The 20238-nt window shown below is 48.0% G+C and overlaps 1 protein-coding gene across 5 annotated transcripts in view; it reads left to right on the forward strand.

Moving 5' to 3' along the window:
• The window catches only part of KMT5C (lysine methyltransferase 5C), a 70304-nt gene that overhangs the window by 37464 nt on the left and 12602 nt on the right, over positions 1-20238 (forward strand). For 4 of the 5 annotated variants that reach the window (XM_082274583.1, XM_082274586.1, XM_082274584.1 and 1 more), the window contains exons 5-7: positions 2016-2179; positions 4049-4068; positions 11981-12117. In XM_082274583.1, coding sequence (XP_082130709.1) covers positions 2016-2179; positions 4049-4068; positions 11981-12117 — 321 coding nt within the window. The remainder of the gene's footprint in view (positions 1-2015; positions 2180-4048; positions 4069-11980; positions 12118-20238) is intronic. The other variant, XM_082274587.1, reaches the window with a different exon arrangement.

Here is a 20238-nt window from a genome sequence, read left to right on the forward strand (position 1 = left end):
GAAGGATTTTCCACTACAATGGTGGAGAACACAGAAGTGTGCCTTTTACAGTGGTGGTCAGTGCCAAGGCATCAATATGTGCAGTGGCAGTGAGCCCAAAGGGTGGAAGTTGGTGCAATGATGAGTGAAGTGGCAGAGATAGTGACAGCAGGGGGAGAGGATGGGTTCCAGGTGCAGTAGTGAGAGGGGGCTTGGTGTGTGTGTGTGTGTGGGGGGGGGGGGGGTGTCAGCTGATGTGGTAAGAGTGCTGGGGGTGTGGTGTCAAGGTGCAGTAATGTGGAGAGATTTCAGGCACGGTGTGGTGGTGAGTGGTGTCTCCAGGAGAGGTGATTAGCTATTGCTCTAGATATAGTCCTCCCAGCCGCAGAGATTACTAGGGCATTGGTGGTGTGAGCAGCCAGGCTGTAGACTAAAGACTGTAAGTTACAGCACAAGCCAGGGGTTGGGAGATGGTGTGAGCTGACAGAATTTAGGCCATGTCCCATTTTATTGTAGACAGCAGGGACCACTCTGGTTGGGCTTCCCGCTGGGTGTGGGTGGTGTTGGCGGTGCTGGTCTACAGTTAACCGTTGACTGTAGATGTCATGTTGCCTTTTTGGCACACCTGCACACTTTGTGTTATACCAGACACCTTACAGTATCCTCAGAGCGAACTGGCATTTAGTGACTGCTTTAGTGATCCACTCCCAGCACAGGAAGCTTGTGTGTGCGGTGATTGGTGGTCAGAAGAACAAAAGCTGGGGCTGGATCTTGCTTCCTGTGCATGGCTGATGGATCTATTATGTTCTACTGCACATGTACAGGCAGTTGGAAGTGGAAGACCAACTCACCACAGGTAAACATTGCAGCAGAACACTGGTGGACTATTGGAACTGTAGAAGTATATGGGGGAGGGTGGGGGTGCTGGAGGAGGAGTTAAATCACAGTGGGGGGAAATAGGGTGATGAAATATTCAGTTAAATGCTGTTTGAAAGTTTCTTTATCCTTCAAGTGTAAAGCTGGCCATGTGCTCATACAAATCTTTGTTTTTAAGAATGTTTGACGATTTTCTGATTGATTGCGGGGTCAAATCAACGTTTGACATCAGTGTTGGGAAAATTTGAGCAGGATGTTGTGGTTTTTTTTTTTTTTCTTTTTCTTTTTCTTTTTCTTGCACACACATTTCTAACGGAGTGCCATTTTCGTGGGAAGTCCCTTAATTTCAAAATTGAATGTTAACCGCAAAAATATTTGAATTCAAGTACTGATGAATGCTCATACAAATTTTAATGGGTGATCTGTGAATATTGCAAGGATTTTAACAAATGATGTTGTAGATTGCTTCCTTTCTGCTCTGAAGAAAGAGCAGTTAGTGTCCCCAAGTTGTTCCTAGACTGATTCCTGGATGGGTCTGTGTTCATTATAGTCACCTAAGTAGAATGTTCTCATCGCACATGTTCCTGAAAATGGCTAGAAACAAGTGGGTGCTGTGTTAATACTGGTTCCCAGCCTGTAATTGCTACAAGTCAAAGCGAACATCATCAGCACACCACAGCTCTTCAAAATGGCGTATACAGAAATTATTAAAGGGATCACAGCGCAATAAATTGGAATGTTTTGGGTCAACGTAGGACTCTTTCAGGCATGATGTCCCGAAACATCCCAATTTTACTTTGGTGATTTACATGCATTTAAAACCCTAAGACTCCCACTGCCTACTTTCCTACACAACCTTTCTAAGCACAGCAGCCCTTTTTGAAGAATCAAGCATACATAATGATTCTATATTTACCTTCAAGGTAAGAGTTTATTTGAAATAATACAGTATTTATCGCTCATCCGTCCTAAACTATTAAAACCATATTAACATGAACATGCAAACTTTATATTCATCTGAAACAAAGGGGGAGCTAAACCTCCATCATACTTGCTCTTTTAGAATAAGTATATGATGTAGTTATGTATTACTAAAAAAAAAAAAAAAAAAAACATTTTTCGGAGGTTTTAGTTTTTAACTGCTATGGATTATTTTTCAGGGCAAAGAATGAAAAAATAGCTCTGCTTGTTGGCTGCATAGCTGAGTTGACCAAAGCTGATGAGAGCCTCCTTCGCTTTGGTCAGAATGACTTCAGTGTTATGTACTCCACCAGGAAGAAGTGTGCACAACTTTGGCTGGGGCCGGCTGCTTTTATTAATCATGGTAAATTATTCTGACTATGATTGTACTTTATTTTAGTCAGATATGTGCTTATGGTCAGTATTTGTAGACTGAAAGGGTCTTTTGTTGGTTTAACTATGCAGCTGAAGTAAACGTGTATTATCTTGTACAAAACGCGTGCACACCATGCCGTTTCCAGTAATAGATTTTTTTTTTTGGCAGCCCGTGGTCCCCGTTGGAATAATAATCGGGCCCTAGGCTTGATGGTAAAAGTTCCTTACTAAAACCTTCTACAGAATGGTTTCTGCAGAATGGCTGTTTAACCTCTTGACAATGCTTCATCAACTACCACCTCTACCCCCAGTCCATTGAGGGTATCCGTGTTGGACAATGGATGGCAGCTAACCACTTAAGCCCCGGAAGATTTTACCCCCTTCCTGACCAGGGGGTTTTTTGCGTTTTTTTTTTTTTTTTCTACGTGATTTTAACGGACAATTGCGCGGTCGTGCGACGCTGTACCCAAACGAATTTCACGTCCTTTTTCCCCCACAAACAGAGCTTTCTTTTGGTGGTATTTGATCACCTGTGGGATTTTTTTTTTCTTTTTGATCATGCGCTATAAACGCTATAAAAAAAGAGCAAAAATTTTGCAAAAATATTTTTCACTTTTTTTTTTATATGAAATCCCCCCCCCCCCCCCCCCCCCAAAAAAAAAATGTAAAAATCAAAATTTTTTTAACATTTTCGGCCAATTTGTTTTATGCTACATATGTTTGGTAAAAAAAAATTGCAAAAAGCGTATTTTGATTGGTTTGCGCAAAAGTTATCGCGTTTACTAAGGGAAAGGTTTCTGTCATTTTTTTGGTTTTTTTTTTTTTTTTTTAACGAGTAATGGCGGCGATCTGCAATTTTTTTTTTTTTTTTTTTGCGACATTGCGGCGGACAGATCGGACCCTTGACTGACATTTTTGACACTTTTGGGGTACCAGTGACATTACTGCAGTAATCAGTGTAATACATATGCACTGTTACTGTAAAAATGACACTGGCAGGGAAGGGGTTAACTGTATTGGAGAGGGAGGGGTTAAGTGTGTCCTAGGGACGTGTTTCTAACTGTAGTGGGACAGGTCTCCTATTGTAAAAACAGATCAACGGTTCTACATAGTAGAACCGTCTGATCTCCATTTTTACACAGGGGAGAATGACAGGTGGCTTGTTTACATAAGCCGCCCGCCTTTCTCCCGCTCTACCGACGATCGTAGTGTGACCGGCGGACGTCGGGTCTGCCGGTCACACGCCCGGACTCCTCTGTGAACGAGCCGAGGCGGGCACACGCCTCAGCGGGCACGCGCTCGCCCGCTATTGGCTCAAAACCCGGTGACAGGCTAGCGACCTAGATCTATGTCACTCTGCCTGGCCGGGGCTGACTGCCGCAGTAAATATACTGTGCGCAGTCGGCAAGCGGTTAATGAAGCTTAGTCATAATCGGGGAAAGTTGGGCAAACATAATAAAAACACAGCTTTTTTGGCTAACACAAGTAACAATGGGCATCTTGGACTTCTAAAGTTTTTTTTCTTTCAAAAGAAGCACAGGTTACACTTCCGAAAACCATTGCAGAGTTTAACAGACCATTGTAACTAGTCAGTCATGTCTCAATAGAATGAAAATAAACAGTAGGCTATTGGCTTTGGTTACTGCAATTGTATCCATACAGTGTCTACTAAAAGAAGCTTGTGACTGTGTAGACTTGGCTTGTAGATAATAAAGATAGATGTTGTGTGCATAGCTTGTGTTTTTACATGTCATTTTGTTTTAGTCTCGTATAATTCTAGTTTATAATTGTTTTTCTTCTTCTTTTTTTTTTTTTTTTTTTTTTCCTTCCCTGTTTTTTTATGCTTTCTGTGAACAAGACTGTCGGCCCAACTGCAAGGTAAATTTACATTACACAAAGTAAATGGAATCGTGTGTGTGTGTGTGTGTGTGTGTGTGTTTCCTTGATCCAAAACAGTTTTTTACATTTTTCCCCTTTGGCAAGTTAAATTGGGATAAGACCTTCTTTATATTTATTGCATGTCCCCATTCACATTAGAGCTGCATGATTCTGGATAAAATGAGTATCACGATTATTTTTTTGGCTTAGAATAAAGGTCATGCTTCTCTCCTGATTCTGAGGAACTTTAAAAAAAAAAAAAAAAAACACAACACCCCTCCAACATAACAAAGGTATTTTCTCTTACGTCCTCCGACAGTCGCCGCCCATTCACACAGTCTTCACCAATGGGTATTGACCTTTGCTCCGCAGGAGTAGCTAGGCACAAGATTTGTTAATAACAAAAGCTTTTAGCATAGACACACCCCTAGGGGCTGTCCCTCTAGTCAATACCTCCCTGCACCAGCATTCCCAACTCAGTTTGATTTTGCCTAGCTTGGGAGTAGCTGGCTTTCCTGTGCTGGGGCTTCAGTCTCAGCCTTCTACCCTTTTTGATTTTATTTCAAGTGTTTTTTCTCTTTACTTTACTAGCTGTTATTTTGTTAGCTCTTAGTTAGGGATCTTCGGATGAAGATGCATCATGCGGAGCTGGGTATCGGACTGGCCGCCCTGGATCCCAGGGCTGAGGGCCAGAGGGATCACCCAGCCTGCCATCGAGCGTTCAGCTACGGTTCACCCTGGCGCCATGAACGACCCATCCCTGCTCGCTGCAGGGATGCTGCCTGTGAGGTGGCTACCTCACTGGACGCCATTCTGCGGTCTTGTGCTGCGGTCCACTGCGTCCCGGCTGCGGCTCTCCCTGTCATTAAGGATAGCGGTTTGTCGCTTGGAGACGGCTCCCCACGCCATCCGGTACGGTAAGCACCTTCTGTGTGGGGACCATCTGTCTGGGGTGTCAGTCTGTGGCTGGGTGTACCCCCCTGTCTGTTATGGTGCGGGCTCCCTGGTAGATCCCTGTATGGGGTTAACATGCCTTTATGGGCTGCGGGGGGGGGGGGGGAGATTCCTCTGGGAGATGTGTACAGACATGCTGCAGCGGCGGCCGCTATTGCGGTCCGCCATTTTTTTGTAATATGCTGTGGGCGGCCAGTTTTTTCTGGACCTGGTGCAACTATGTGTTTTGGCGCCATTTTGGCGAGGACGTGCGCGCTCGTTTTCGAGCACATGTCGGCGGCCATCTTACTGTAGCCTCTATCCCTTATGCCGAGCAGCCATTTTGCTGGAGCCTCATAGGCTATATAAGTTCAGCCGGTTCTTGCATCAATTCCTCTTCTCTCAGGAACAGCGATCGGTGGCAGCAGCCTGTTTGTTCTCTCTCCAGGTTTTTTCCTCCATTGTACTGTCCTTCCTACCTCAGTGTTCTCTGTCCCTGTGGGGTCGGTGCATACAGTTGGTATACGGTGGGCTGCGCTCGCCGTAGTGTTAAAGGGCCAGTACCTTTTTTTTTTTTTTTTTTTTTTTTTCTCTCATTCCTGTTTGGGCATGGATTCTCAGGATAGCAAGTTTCCCCCCGCCCTGGTGGGGGACCAGGGGGCTGCTGCACCCCCCGAGGGGGCTGATCTGGCCACTGTAGTGGCATCTTTGGTATCTCAGATGCAAGTGCTGATGGCTGAACGATCTGCAAAGAGGGCCAGGTTATCAATTTCCTCTGATTCAGAGGGCGATGTGGCTGGCGTGCCCTTCTCAGGGTCTCGCTCATCTCTGGACCTTATGGGGTCTGAGGGGGAGGCAGAGGTGGAAGGGGTTGATACTTCTCCCCCTGGCTCGCCTGAAGAGCTTGCACTCATGGATGAGCTGATTGCCTCCATAAAGGATACGCTGCACCTGGAGGATGAGCCCACTCCTCCTGCTAGGGTGTCCTCTTTTGGGACACACAGAACCCGCAAATCAGCGCAGGTTTTTCCCTGCCCTGCGGAGTTTCATCATACTGTTAATGAGCAGTGGCGCAATTTAAAGAAGCCCTTTACAGTGCTTAATAGGTTTAAACTGCTTTATCCATTTGCGCCTTCCACCGACTAGCGCTGGTGTGTAGCTGGTGGATCACGCTGTAGCCGTTTTAAACAAGGCTACTCTGGTACCTACTGAGGATACTCCGGTTTTCCGGGATCCTACGGACAGGCGGTTGGAGTCTCTTGCCCGTCATGCATATATGGTTGCTGGCTCTATGCTCAAGCCTATTTTTGCTTCGGTTATGGCAGCCCAGGCGGTGGCCGATTGGACAAAGGTGCTCAAGCGAACCCTGGTGGCTGATTCGGCTCCGCCGACCACGCTGGCTATGGTGGATCAGATCCATCAGGGAGTCATGTACTTGTGTGATGCGGACCTGAATTTGGCCCCTTTGGCTGCACGCCTGTCTAGTGTAGCAGTGCTCAACCGTCGTCTGATATGGCTGAAGAGTTGGTCGGCCGACCAATCCTCTCGCAAGACGGTGGCGGTCTTTCCCTACGCTGGTTCTCGCCTTTTCGGCGAGGCTTTGGATACTCTAGTGAAAGGAGTTACTGGGGGCAAGAGTACTCTTACCACAGAATCCCAAGAACAAGTCTTTCCGTGGCAAGCGGAACTCCTCGTTTAGGCCCTCTCAGGGGTCTTTTCGTGCCTTTCGGTCGCAATCCAAGGGCAAGCCCCTCAAAGGCCAAGGCTCCCAGAAGAAGCCGTGGGCGGGTAAGCAGAAATCCGGTCAAGTCGGTTCTGCAACCCATTCCACTTCCGCCTGAAGGGACGCCCTCACCCGCTTCTGGGGTGGGGGAACGTTTGCGCGGTTTCCTCCAACCTTGGCTGGTCCGCATACAGGACAGATGGGTTCAGGAAATCGTTCGATTGGGTTACAAGATTGAATTCCTTTCTCGGCCGGCGGGCAGATTTTTTCCCTCAAATCTTCAGCTGTCTCCGGAGCGCTTGCAGGATCTGCGCCTGGTGGTGCGGGATCTGCGGGCCCAGGGAGTGGTGGTTCCGGTGCCTCATCGGGACAGATTTCGGGGGTTTTACTCCAATCTGTTCACTGTGCCCAGAAAGGAGGGCAAGGTGCGTCCGATTCTGGACTTAAAAGCTCTGAACCGCTTTGTGCGTGTTCGGAAGTTCTGCATGGAATCCCTACGCTCAGTGGTGGCTGCCCTGAGCCCGGGGGAGTTCATGGCCTCCATCGATTTGAAGGATGCGTACCTACACATCCCCATTTTCGAGGGTCACCAAAGGTACCTTCGATTCGCCATTGCGGAGGACCACTACCAGTTCGTGGCGTTACCTTTCGGTCTCGCTTCGGCTCCGCAGGTTTTTACCAAGGTGCTGGCGCCGGCCCTGGCCCTGTTACGGGCACAGGGCATTGCGGTCTTGGGGTATCTGGACGATCTCCTGATAAGGTCGAATGCCAGCCAGAGCCTGTTGACCGACCTGTCCACCACGATGCAAACGCTGCAGGAGTTCGGTTGGACCATAAACATTCCGAAGTCGACTCTGTGTCCTTCAGTTCGCCTTCCCTATCTGGGGATGGTTCTGGACTCTGTTCAAGCAAAGGTCTTTCTACCGGAAGACAAGCTCCGGACGCTTCAGGACGAGGTCAGGTCCCTCAGGGACAACCAACACTCGTCTCTCCGGACACGCATGAGATGTCTGGGGTTTATGGTCTCGGCTTTCGAGGCGATCCCCTTTGCCCAGTTTCACACACGGGGTCTCCAGGCGGAGATTCTTGCCAAGTGGGACGGGCGACCGCAGTCCCTGGATCTGCGGGTCTCATTGAGCCGCCGCACCAGAAGGAGTCTTCTGTGGTGGCTCCAGTCCCCGGCGGTGTCGGGTGGCAAGTCTTTTTGTCCATTGTTGTGGACGGTGGTCACCACGGATGCCAGCCTGTCGGGCTGGGGTGGTGTCCTGGGCAATCTGTCCGCCCAGGGAACTTGGTCGGAGGAGGAATCCTCCCTTCCGATCAACATTCTGGAATTAAGAGCGATAAAGCTTTGTCTTCTACGATGGTCGGACCGGCTTCAGGGCCGTCCAGTTCGGGTTCAGACGGACAATGCCACCGCGGTGGCTTACATCAACCATCAAGGGGGCACCAGGAGTGCCCGAGCGGCTCGGGAAGTGGCTGACATTCTGTCTTGGGCCGAGACGCACGTCCCGGCGATTACGGCAGTTCACATTCCGGGGGATGGAGAACTGGCAGGCGGATTATCTGAGCCGCCAGACCCTGGACCAGGGGGAATGGTCCCTTTACCCGGATGTCTTCCAGATGTTGTGCGCGAAGTGGGGTTCACCAGATGTGGACCTGTTCGCGTCTCGTCTGAACAACAAGGTGGAAAGGTTCGTGGCAAGAACGTGCGATCCTCGGACGGACGCCTCGGACGCGTTGGTGGCGCCCTGGCATCAGTATCGTCTGATCTATGCCTTTCCCCCGATTCAGCTGCTGTCCAGGCTCCTTCGCAGGTTAGCCTCGGAACCGCATACGGTGATTCTGGTGGCACCGGACTGGCCTCGCCGGTCTTGGTACGCAGACCTCGTCAATCTGGCAGTCGAACCTCCGTGGCGCCTGCCGCTTCGGGAAGACCTTCTGTCTCAAGGGCCGATTATTCCATCCTGCTTTACAGTCGCTGGCTTTAACGGCCTGGCTGTTGAAAGCCAGGTCCTGAAGGATAGGGGTCTCTCCCCTGAGGTCATTCCCACTTTGATCAAGGCTAGAAAAGCCTCTTCGGGGAACATTTACTACCGTACTAGGAAAGCGTACTTTGCCTGGTGTGAGTCCAGGGGGCACTCCCCTCGCTCATACTCGGTGTTGAGAGTGTTGGCTTTCCTCCAAACTGGAGTGGACCAGCGTTTGGCGCTGGCCACGATAAAGGGCCAGATTTCTGCGCTGGCCGTTCTTTTTCAGCGCCCTGTGGCGTCGAATTCGTACCTTTGTTCAAGGGGTGCGTCATTTGGCCCCTCCTCGGAGGGAGCCCTTACCTCCGTGGGACTTGAACTTAGTTCTGTCCGTGTTGCAACATGCTCCCTTTGAAAAGATCAGGGAGATCTTGTTGCCTCTGTTGTCCAAAAAGGTGGCCTTTTTGGTGGCGATCACTTCGGCTCGCAGGGTGTCGGAGCTGGCGGCTTTGTCCTGCAGCTCTTCCTACTTGGTGCTTCACAAGGATAAGGTGGTCTTGCGACCTAACCCGTCCTTTCTTCCGAAAGTGATCTCGGATTTTCACCTCAATGAAGACATTGTCTTGCCTTCGCTCTGCACGAAGCCAGAGCATCCTAAGGAGGTTGCCTTGCTTTCCTTGGATGTTGTCAGGGCGATCAGGGTTTACCTATCGTCCACTAAATCTTTTCGCAAGTCGGATTCCCTCTTTGTCCTTCCTGAGGGACATGGCGGCGTCGGCTGCTACAATCGCCAAATGGATCAGACAAACCATTGTGCAGGCCTATGCCTTGAAGGAAAGGGTTCCACCCTTCCCTGTGAAGGCGCACTCTACCAGGTCTTTGAGTGCGTCTTGGGTTTTCCGGCATCAGGCTTCAGTGGCCCAGGTGTGTAAGGCGGCGACTTGGTCATCCGTGCACACCTTCTCCAAGTTTTATAAGGTGTCAGGCATCAGCCGATGTCTCCTTTGGCCGTAAGGTTCTCAGTGCGGCAGTGCCTTGAGGACCCTTGTTGTTTTTTTTTTTTTTTTTTTTTTTTTTTTTTTTTTTTTTTTTTTTTGGGTCTTTGGCTGTTTGGGGTGCTTACCCCTGGGTTACTTGTTTTTCCTGGGTTGTTGCTCCTGTTGAGCACTTTTTTCCTGTTGCCCAGCTGGTTCTTTTACTGTGTAAGGTTCCTCTCTCTGATGTGGGTACTGCGTTGCCTTTTTCTGCGGCTGCGTCTCCCACCCCTCATGTCTACACTGCTTTGGGACATCCCATTGGTGAAGACTGTGTGAATGGGCGGCGACTGTCGGAGGACGTAAGAGAAAACTGAATTTTTGTAAAATCTTACCGTAAAATTCCTTTCTCTGAGTCCTCCGACAGTCGCCGCCCCTCTTTTGGGGTTTTTGTGTACTCTTACTGCTATGCTACCAAACTGAGTTGGGAATGCTGGTGCAGGGAGGTATTGACTAGTGGGACAGCCCCTAGGGGTGTGTCTATGCTAAAAGCTTTTAACAAATCTTGTGCCTAGCTACTCCTGCGGAGCAAAGGTCAATACCCATTGGTGAAGACTGTGTGAATGGGCGGCGACTGTCGGAGGACTCAGAGAAAAGAATTTTACGGTAAGATTTTACAAAAATTCCGTTTTTTTTTTTTATTTCCTTTCACATTCAATTTCTTTAAGTTTTATTGAATTGCCATCTTGTTTGATAACCTAATGTTCAGGGGTTGTAAATCTTTTTTTTTTTTTTTCTTTTTATTTACAACCCCTGAACATTAGGTTATCAAACAAGATGGCAATTCAATAAAATTTAATGTGTAAAGAAATTAAAAAAAAAAAAAAATACCGTTATGTTGGAGGGGTGTTTTTTTTTTTTTTTTTTTAACCAGAATACCAAATACTGAGTTATAAAGGCTAATTAGAGTAAATTAAGGGTTAATTATGGGGTTAAAAAAATGTACTAATCCCCAAAAAAAAAAAAAAATTTGAATAAGGTTGCTTTTAAATTGACTACATCTGCAGACCAAAGTTCATCCCTTTTTGATCTGTAAATGAATAAATTGACAGATAAGATGCAATGTTTTCTTTTTATCCAGGACTCTTTCAGCACTGAGCAATGTTGATAAACATTGCCTGCTGTTGTGTGTGTGTGTGTGTGTGTTTGTTTTTTTGACCGCTGTAGCTGTGACCCAGGGAACCGCTCTACACTTTGTATATAAATTGTGGAAATGCTGGATTAAGATCGTGTGGGAGGTTGAATCAGGATCTTTTGATGAATCGTGCAGCTCTAATTCCTATAACAAACCTAATGAAGATTTCAAAACTGCAGCTTACCTTTTCTAGATGCTCTTATTCTGGTTCCTCCGGCAAGGAAAAATCCTATTGGTTTGTCTTTGTTTTTGAGGGGAGTGGGAAATTGTTTGCCATAATGAACAATGTATGCATTATGCAGGCAAACACTGGTGGAAGGAAAGAATAATGAGTTATCTATAGGCTGCTTAAAGTGTTTGTAAAGTCTTTGTTATAGAAGGGAAAAAGAAAAAAGCATGTTATGCTTACCTGATCTGTGCAGTTGGTTTTGCACAGAATGGCCCGAATCCTCCTCCTCCAGTTCCTCTTTTGTGCTCCTGGCCCCTCCGACCTGTTGAGTGCCCCCACCGCAAGCAGCTTGATGTTGGGGCACCTGACCCGAGTCACAGCTTCCTGTGTTCATACAGGCACGGGGCCATGACCCGGCCCTGCCTCTTCTCACTGATTCGCTGACTGACTTTGACAGCAGCGGGAACCAATCGCACCGCTCTACTGTCTTAGCCAATGCGGAGGGGAGTCACAGGGAGCTGAGACACTTCTGCAACATTGCTGGATAAAGATGGTCTCAGGTGTCAGTATGAGGGGGGCTTCTGCATACAGAAGGTTTTATTCTGATACATAGAATGCATTAAGATATTAAAATGCCTTTACAATCCCTTTACAGCCAAGCCAGCAGCTTTCCAATGCAGATTGCAGAATAGACCTATACATATTGCAGTTGTGAATGGTTAACTGAGTAGCTTCACCCTAGTCTTCAAATACCAAGTCCTCAGAACTGGAGTGGGAACAAGAGCCTGAGAATGACCCCTTTAAGTATTCCGTTTTTAGATGGATTATTTTGCAAACTTGCTTTCCTTTTTTTTACAGTACCTGGGGTTACTTTATGTATTTTTTTTTCCTGTTTTAATGAATGTGTTATGTAAGTGCTCCTACCAAATTCCCTATTCTGTGGTTCAGTTTGTTCCTACAGAAGGAAATACAGCTTGTGTAAAAGTTCTCAGGGACATTAAGCCAGACGATGAAATCACCTGCTTCTACGGGGACAGTTTTTTCGGAGAGAAGAATGAGATGTGCGAGTGTTGCACTTGTGAAAGGTGAGTGTTCCGTTAAAGTCCATGGGAAGCACCACTCTGCTGTAGTCACTTGACTCTGGCAGATTGTGTGTGTATATATAAACAAAATTTATAAACGCAACACTTTTTTTTTTTTTGCCCCCATTTTTCATGAGCTGAACTCAAAGATCTAAGACTTTTTCTGTGTACACAAAAGGCCTATTTCTCTCAAATATTATTCACAAATCTGTCTAAATCTTAGGTTAGTGAGCACTTCTCCTTTGCTGAGATCCATCCACCTCACAGGTGTGGCATATCAAGATGCTGATTAGACAGCATGAGTATTGCACAGGTGTGCCTTAGGCTGGCCACAATAAAAGGCCACTCTAAGGCTGGCCATACACTATACAATTTTCTTCAACTTTCCTTTAGATTTACCAAAACCATGTAATATAGGGTCAAACCTAAACATTTTCAATTTGTATGCAGTCAGGCAGGCCCTTGCACTACATAGTTTAAGGTAAATCTAAAGGAAATGGAATAAGAAAATTGTATAGTGTATGGCCAGCCTTAGGCCCCTTTCACACATGCTGTCTGTTTTTCATCCATCCGTTGACGGATGAAAAACGGACATCAATGCATCTCTATGTAAAAACTGATGACAACTGATCATCAGTTAACATCCGTTTTCATCCACTTCCGTCAATGTCCGTTTTTTTGAACGAAGGAATGCCCTATTTTTCATCCGTCAAAAAAACGGATCGGACGAAAAACGGATGTCAACTGATGTCAACGGATGAAAAACGGATCACAACGGATGAAAAACGGATCACAACGGATGAAAAACGGATCACAACGGATGAAAAACGGATCACAACGGATGAAAAACGGATCACAACGGATGAAAAACGGATCACAACGGATGAAAAACGGATCACAACGGATGAAAAACGGATCACAACGGATGACAACTGACGAAAAACGGATGACAACTGACGTGACTGAACTGATGAACTGAACGGACCGTATGTGTGAAAGGGTCCTTTCACACGGCTGCTCCGTGTGAAAGGTCCGCTGCGGGACTTTTTTTTTTTTTCCACGGAGCGGATGACATTTCTGTCATCCGCTCCGTGTGCCCGCATATCATCCCATCCGTTTGCGGATGATATGCGGACATAATGCAAGTATATGGCACTGCGGATGTCAGCGGATGATACCGCTGACATCCGATTTTCCTTCCTTTCCGTTTTTTACACGGAAGAAAAAAATGGGGTTCTGTTCCATTCGTAAAAACGGAACAGAACTGAAAGGAGGAAAATCGGATGTCAGCGGATGGTATTCTGCTGACACCCGCAGTGCCATTCACTTACATTATGTCCGCAAATCATCCGCAAACGGATGGGATGATTTGCGGACACACGGAGCGGCCGTGTGAAAGGACCCAAAGGGGCCTTAGGCCCCATGCACACGGGCCATTTTGCAGCTGCTGTTAGGAGCGTCAGACGTGTTTTTTTTTTTTTTTTTTTTGCAGCTTAAAAACGCCCCTCCATGTTTGTCCTATGGCCTCTTGCGCGTGCGCCCGCGCACACACAGGGCTTTTAGGAGCTCCAAGTGGCATAGGCTTTTTTAAGCTGCAAAAAACACCCAGGACCAGTGCGTTCTGGAGCTGCAGCGTCAAACTGTAAAAATGTCTGTCGCTCCTAAAGGCTGAATAACGTCGCTTATACAGCGTTAAGCACGTTATACTTTTTTTTTTTTTTTTTTTTATGTGAAAATCAATGGTCTTATGGGAGCCTATTGATTTGAAAGGAAGGTGCATCGCAAGTCGGATCAGGATGATCCGACTTGCGGTGCAACTTGCGCTCTGAGAATCTTGAGGGGGAACTCCACGCCAAAATGGGGTGGGGGTCCCCCCCAGGTTCCAAACCAGGCCCTTCGGACCTGGTATGGATTTTGAGGGGAGCCCCAGTCCGAAAAGAACGGCGTGCCCCCAAATCCATACCAGACCCTTATCTGAGCATGCAGGAAAGGGGAGGGGACGAGCGAGAGCGCCCCCCCACCCCCCAGGCCACATCATGCCCTCAACATGGGAGGGGGGGTGCTTTGGGGCAGGGAGGGCTCTGCACCCCCCACCCCAAAGCACCTTGTCCCCATGTTGATGGGGACAAGGGCCTCTTCCCGACAGCCCTGGGCGGTGGTTGTGATTCTCAGAGCGCAAGTCGCATCATCCTGACCCAACTTGCGATGCGTCTTCCATTCAAATCATTAGGCTCCCATAGGGAACCATTGATTTTGAAAGGAGGCAGAAAAAACTCTGCTAAAAGCAAGTTTTTTACAGCTGCATTTTTCTGGCGTTGGAAGTGGCTCTGCAGCTCGTTTTTTCTGACGCCCTGTGTGCATGGGGGCCTAAAATGTTTTTTATCACACAGCACAATGCCAAAGATGTCGCGAGTTTTGAGGGAGCGTGCAATTGGCATGATGACTGCAGGAATGTTCACCAGAGCTGCTGCCCATGAATTGAATGCTCATTTCTCTACCATAAGCCATCTCCAAAGGAGAATTTGGCAGTACATCCAACCGGCCTCACAACCACAGACCATGTGTAACCACACTGGCCCAGGACCTCCACATCAAGCATCTTCACCCCCAAGATCGTCTGAGACTAGCCACCTGGACAGCTGCTGCATCAATCGGTTTGAATAACCAAAGAATTTCTGCAGAAACTGTCTCAGGGAAGTTCATCTGCATGCTCGTCATCCTCATCAGGATCTCGACCTGACCGCAGTTTGTCTTAACGGACCTGAGTGTGCAAATGCAATGCAAATGGTGTCTGGCACTTTGGAGAGGTGTTCTCTTCACGGGATGAATCCCGGTTTTCACTGTGATGAGATCCTGTGGCCTATTGTTGTGCCTTTCATCCACGACCAACACCTCATGTTGCAGCATAATTCATGGCCCCATGTTGCAAGGATCTGTACACAATTCCTGGAACTTGAAAACATCCCAGTCTTTGCATGGCCAGCAAACTCACCAAACATGTCACCCATTGAGCATGTTTAGAATGCGCTGGATCAGCGTATACGACAGCGTGTTCCAGGTCCTGCCAATTTCAAGCAACTTTGCACAGCCATTGAGTAGGAGTGGACCAACAGGCCACAATCAACAACCTGATCAACTCTTTGCGAAGGAGATGTGTTGCACTGCGTGAAGCAAATGATCACATTACGATGGAGCCGTGTCTTGTCTGGAGCGGTGCCTGTTCCTGGTGTGATTTAGTAACTGTCCCCCTTCTACCCTGGCAGACGTGGGCCCCTCCCTGGGATAGTTGGACCCCTGGGTTCCCAATCGCATCTCCCCTCCCTCCAGCTCTGTGTGGTCTCTGTGGCCCCCATCTGCTCATCCACACATAACATACCTTTCTTAGGTGTGTGGGGGGGTAGCGTGCCGCCGGCGCCCAAAGCTTCTTAATGGGGATGGGCTGGGTGGGGGTGCCTGTCTGGGCCACCCTACCTGTTGGGACCATTTTTTTTCCAGCCGTGAACCCCCAGGGAGCTGCATGGCACCGCCATTTTTTTGTAGCATGGCTTGCTAGAGATCGGCGGCCATGTTTGTCTAGGCTTCGGTGGCCATTTTCCTATAGTTTCCCATTGAAAATGGCAGCGGCCATGTTTTTGGAGCTCAGATGGTGAGCCGTGATTCGGGGGTGGGAAGTCCTCAGCCTCTAGTGCCTATAGCCAGACATGCATTTACTGATCGCCGCGTGCTGTGCAGAAGCTTACTGTGAGCTGTCGGTGGTGGTGAGTGCCTGGGTCTTCCTCTTGTGCTACACAGCGGTAGTGCTGTGCTGGGCCTTGTAGTCCGGACAGCGCGGTGGGGTGTCCTTTACAGTGTGTTTTTACACTTGTGATGCAGATTCCCTCTCCATTCATGGACACACGTTTCACCACCTGATCCACTCTGACGCTGGGCCCTCAGGGCCCCACATCTGGCTGCACTGATGGCTGTCTTGGTGTTCAAAGTGGATTTGGTCCTGGGCAAATGGTCCACCTAAAAGCTTCCCCCGGCCTTCACCTGCTTCCTCTGTCTCTTCAGATCTAGAGTCTGAATCGGCCACCCAGGATGCTTTCTACCCTTTGGGGTCTGCATCCACGAACCCTGCATGCTCAGATAGTGAGGGTGATTCCTGTAGCCACATATGAAAAGGCGCTAGTGGATGCACTGATTGTATCAGTGCGGGAAACCATACATTTGGAAGATGAAACTAATGCAGCATCAGAGGGGTTGGTGGCACCCACAAGTCCTCCAAAGTGGCAAGGGTGTTCCCCTTTCCCGCCATCTTCGACAATATTGTCTCAAAACTGGGGGTCCCCAAAATGCATCTTTGCAATCCCTAAACGTTTTGCAATGAGGTACCCTTATGAGAAGTCCCTCCTTAAAAAATGGACGTTACCTCCTGTGGTGGACTCTACGGTTTCCAGGTTGAATAAAGTCACAGTAATTCCGGTAGAAGAGTCTCCGGTCTTCTCTGATCCGGCTGATAAGGAGGTCGGAGGCTTTGTCCCGCCATATGTTCACTGGCTGGGTCGGCACTTACCATCACCCTGGTGTCACAAGCTATGACCGAATGGGCAAAAGTTTTACGCCATGACCTGGAGGAGAAACGGCTCCCTCCTGAGTTTGTTGAGCTGGCGGATCAGTTGGTCCAAGGGCTACAGTTCTAATGGGACGCCTCTTTGGATGCCGTTTCTTTGCTTTCTAGACTGTCTATCTCTACAGTGTTCCTGGGGCAGATTATTTGGCTGAAATGCTGGTCCGCGGACCAGGCTTCTAAAAAAGCCTTGTCCGATCTTCCATTAGTGGGAGATCGCCTAGTTGGAACTTCCTTGAATGACATCAAAGGCCTCACGGGGAAAGAGTACTCTTCTTCCTCAGGCTTCCAAGGGTAAGGAGTCCTGTTGCAGACGGGGACCCTCTTTTTCTACTCACAAGCTGCCTTTTCGTTCCTCAGGATAAGAGTTTAAAACCCATCAGGGCCTCCAATGGAGGTTCCAAGAAGTCTTGGTCGGGCAAACCAAGAGCGGGGTCTTCCAAGCCTGTAGACAAAAACTCCTCCACATGAAGGGGTGCTCTCACCCGTATCAGAGGTGGGGGGAACGTCTTTGCTGTTTTCCGGACCTGCGGACCTTCCTAATTCAGGATAAGTGGGTCCACTAAGGCAGTGGTCCTCAGGGCCCACTAACAGGCCAGGTTTGCAAGATAACTGAAATACCTCCCAGGTGATCTAATTTTCTGCTCAGTGATTGCAGTATTCTAGTCTGCATCTCCCCAAGGTAATATTTAAAATCTGGCCTGTTAGTGGGCCTTGAGGACCACTGCACTAAGTCATTTGATCCGGCTACAAGATCAAGTTTCCATCATACCCGCCAGCAAGGTTCTTTCCTTCCAACCTGCACTTAATCCCCAGATCGCTTACATGATCTCTATGGGGCAGTGCAAGACTTATTGTCTCAAGGAGTGATTGTCCCGGTTCTGATGTGGGCGCGCTTTTAAGGTTTCTATTCACACCCGTTTACGGTTCCCAGGAAGGAGGGCAAGGAGTATCCCATTCTGGACCTCAAGGCGCTAAACTGCTTTGTGTGGGTACAGAAGTTTCAAATGGAGTCCATTCATACGGTGGTAGCATCCCTACATCTGGGGTATTTTCTCACATCCATTGACATCAAGACGTGCACCTTCACATCCCCATTTGTATCGGTGTTTCCTCCGCTTTGCTGTGGGCGAGGAGCATTATCAATTTGTGGCGGTACTCTTTGGTCTTGCCTCTGCTCCTCCGGTCTTCACAAATGTGTTTGCCCTGACGGTAACATTACTGCGTTTGCAGGGGATCACGATACTGGGGTACCTGGACAATCTGCTTTTGCAAGCAGGGTCTTCAACTGCCCTGTTGGCTAACTTGGAGATAACTCTGCAAACACTGGCCCAGGACCTCCACATCAAGTGGTCAAAGACGTACACACGCTCAGACGAAACACGCGTCAGGTGGAACGCACGCCCTGTATGCCCGGTGGAATGCAAGCCGGTAGTCACCGCTCTCCACGCACAGGCACTAGTACAGCAGGCGCGATCCTTGAAATTTTCAAAACCTTTTGTACTGTATTATCAGTGACCCTTATTAAAGCATTTTAATGGTACTGCACTATTGGGAGCATTTATTTTTTACTCCAATTGGACCCTGAGGATCCAGTTTTATCCAGGAAGGGGATCCCGGACCACAAGGACTAGAAAGCCCAGCAGTCGCCATCTCTCCGGCCTAGGAGGCCACAAGGCTCTGAAGGTCTTTTTGCCATATGGCAACTAAGACCCACTACCTCTGGTGAGTGCGCACCCCCCATTATTTCTTAAAGCCACATTATAAGTACCAGCAGTTGGACCACTGGAGAATTCGGCACAATCACTTGCACTTTTTTCCCCCTTTGGCACTGAAGTTATTTGTATACACATAAGTCACCTATGAACTTTATTTGGACTTTTTTGGCACTTATTTGCACTTTAAGGCACTTATGGTAATTGATTGATTTTTTTTATGACCCGATATGTGTTTGTTTATTGATTTCACACTACAACTTTGTGTAATTTAGTACATGTTATTTATTGAGGTTTGTAATCGGTTTATATTTGTATTCACCTATATCACATCCATAATTTACATTTGCCTCACGCATTTTTATCCGGGCTATTAACAAGCCATTGTTTACCCCCGGATATTAATAGCAAGCGCTATACCAATCCCAACCACTTTGGGTTTTTTTCTCTCATACCGATGTACTGGAGCTGTTAGCGATCAGGGATCTGCCTGAATTATTGGACAGTTCGTCTCCAGGGATGTCTGGTACAGATTCAATTGGACAATACCGTGGCCTATGTCAACCTCAAAGGGGGCACAAGAAGTGTGCTGGTGGGTCGGGAAGTAGCCAACATTCTAAGGTGGGCAGAATGGTTTCTTTCAGCCCTCTCTGCTGTACACATTCCATGGGTGGAAAATTGGCAGATGGGCTACCTCAGTCGACAGGCGTTGGACCAGGGAGTATGGTCACTTCATCTGTAGGTGTTCAGTCAGTTGTGTCTCCAGTGAGGGACTCCGAGGTGGACCTGTTGGCCTCTTGCCTCAACAGGAAAGTTCAGAGGTTTGTGGCAAGGCCTCTGGACCTTCTAGCTGAAGCCACAGACGCCCTAGTGGCTTCCTGGAGTCGTCATCGTCTATACGCCTTTCCTCAAGCTTCTGTTGCGACTCCTGCGCAGGATCAAGGCAGAAGGTATTCCAGTCATTCTAGTGGCTCCAGACTGGCCTCGCCGGTCTTGGTACGCCGATGTGCTATGGCTGGTCACCGATGGTCCTTGGAGACTTACTCAGGGAAGATCTGCTGTCTCAAGGACCGATCTTCCATCCTCCTTTACAGTCACTGGCTTTGATGGCTTGGCTGTTCAAAGCCAGGTGCTGAAGAATGGAGGATTGTCTGATCTGGTTATTCCTATGCTTTTAAAAGCTAAAAAATCTACTTCCAGGAATATTTACCATCGTACTTAAGACGTACATTTCGTGGTGTGAGTCTTCTTGGGTTTACCCTCGCTCCTTTTTTGGTGGCTCAAATCTTGCTTTTCCTCCAGCAAGGGGTCGAGCAACATTTGGTCTTGAGTACCATCAAGGGCCAGGTCTCGGCTTTGGTGATTTTTTTCTTTCAACGTCTCTTGGCCTCACACTCATTAGTGTGTACTTTTCACCAGGGAGTGAGACACTTGGCTCCCCCGGTGCAGTCTCCATTGCCACCATGGGGCCTCAATTTGGTGTTGACAGTTCTTCAGAAACCTCCCTTTGAAAATATTCGGGAGATTCCCCAGCTTACATATTCCCAGAAGGTGGCCTTTTGCTGTCTGATATGGTGGCGCTCTTCTACCGTTTACCTTATCTAGTTGTTCACAGGGATAAGGGGGTTCTTCAGCCATGTCCATCGTTGCTACCTAAGGTTGTCTCTGATTTTCATCTAAATGAAGACCTTGTGTTGCTTTCCCTATGTCCTAAGCCTAAGCATCCTAAGGAAGTTGCCTTGCATTCCCTGGATGTGGTTTGGGCATTCGGGGTGTACCTAGCAGCTACAGAGTAGTTTT

Source organism: Pelophylax lessonae (genome assembly GCF_965119305.1).
Source record: "Pelophylax lessonae genome assembly, chromosome: 12".
In the NCBI taxonomy this organism is placed as follows: Eukaryota; Metazoa; Chordata; class Amphibia; order Anura; family Ranidae; genus Pelophylax; species Pelophylax lessonae.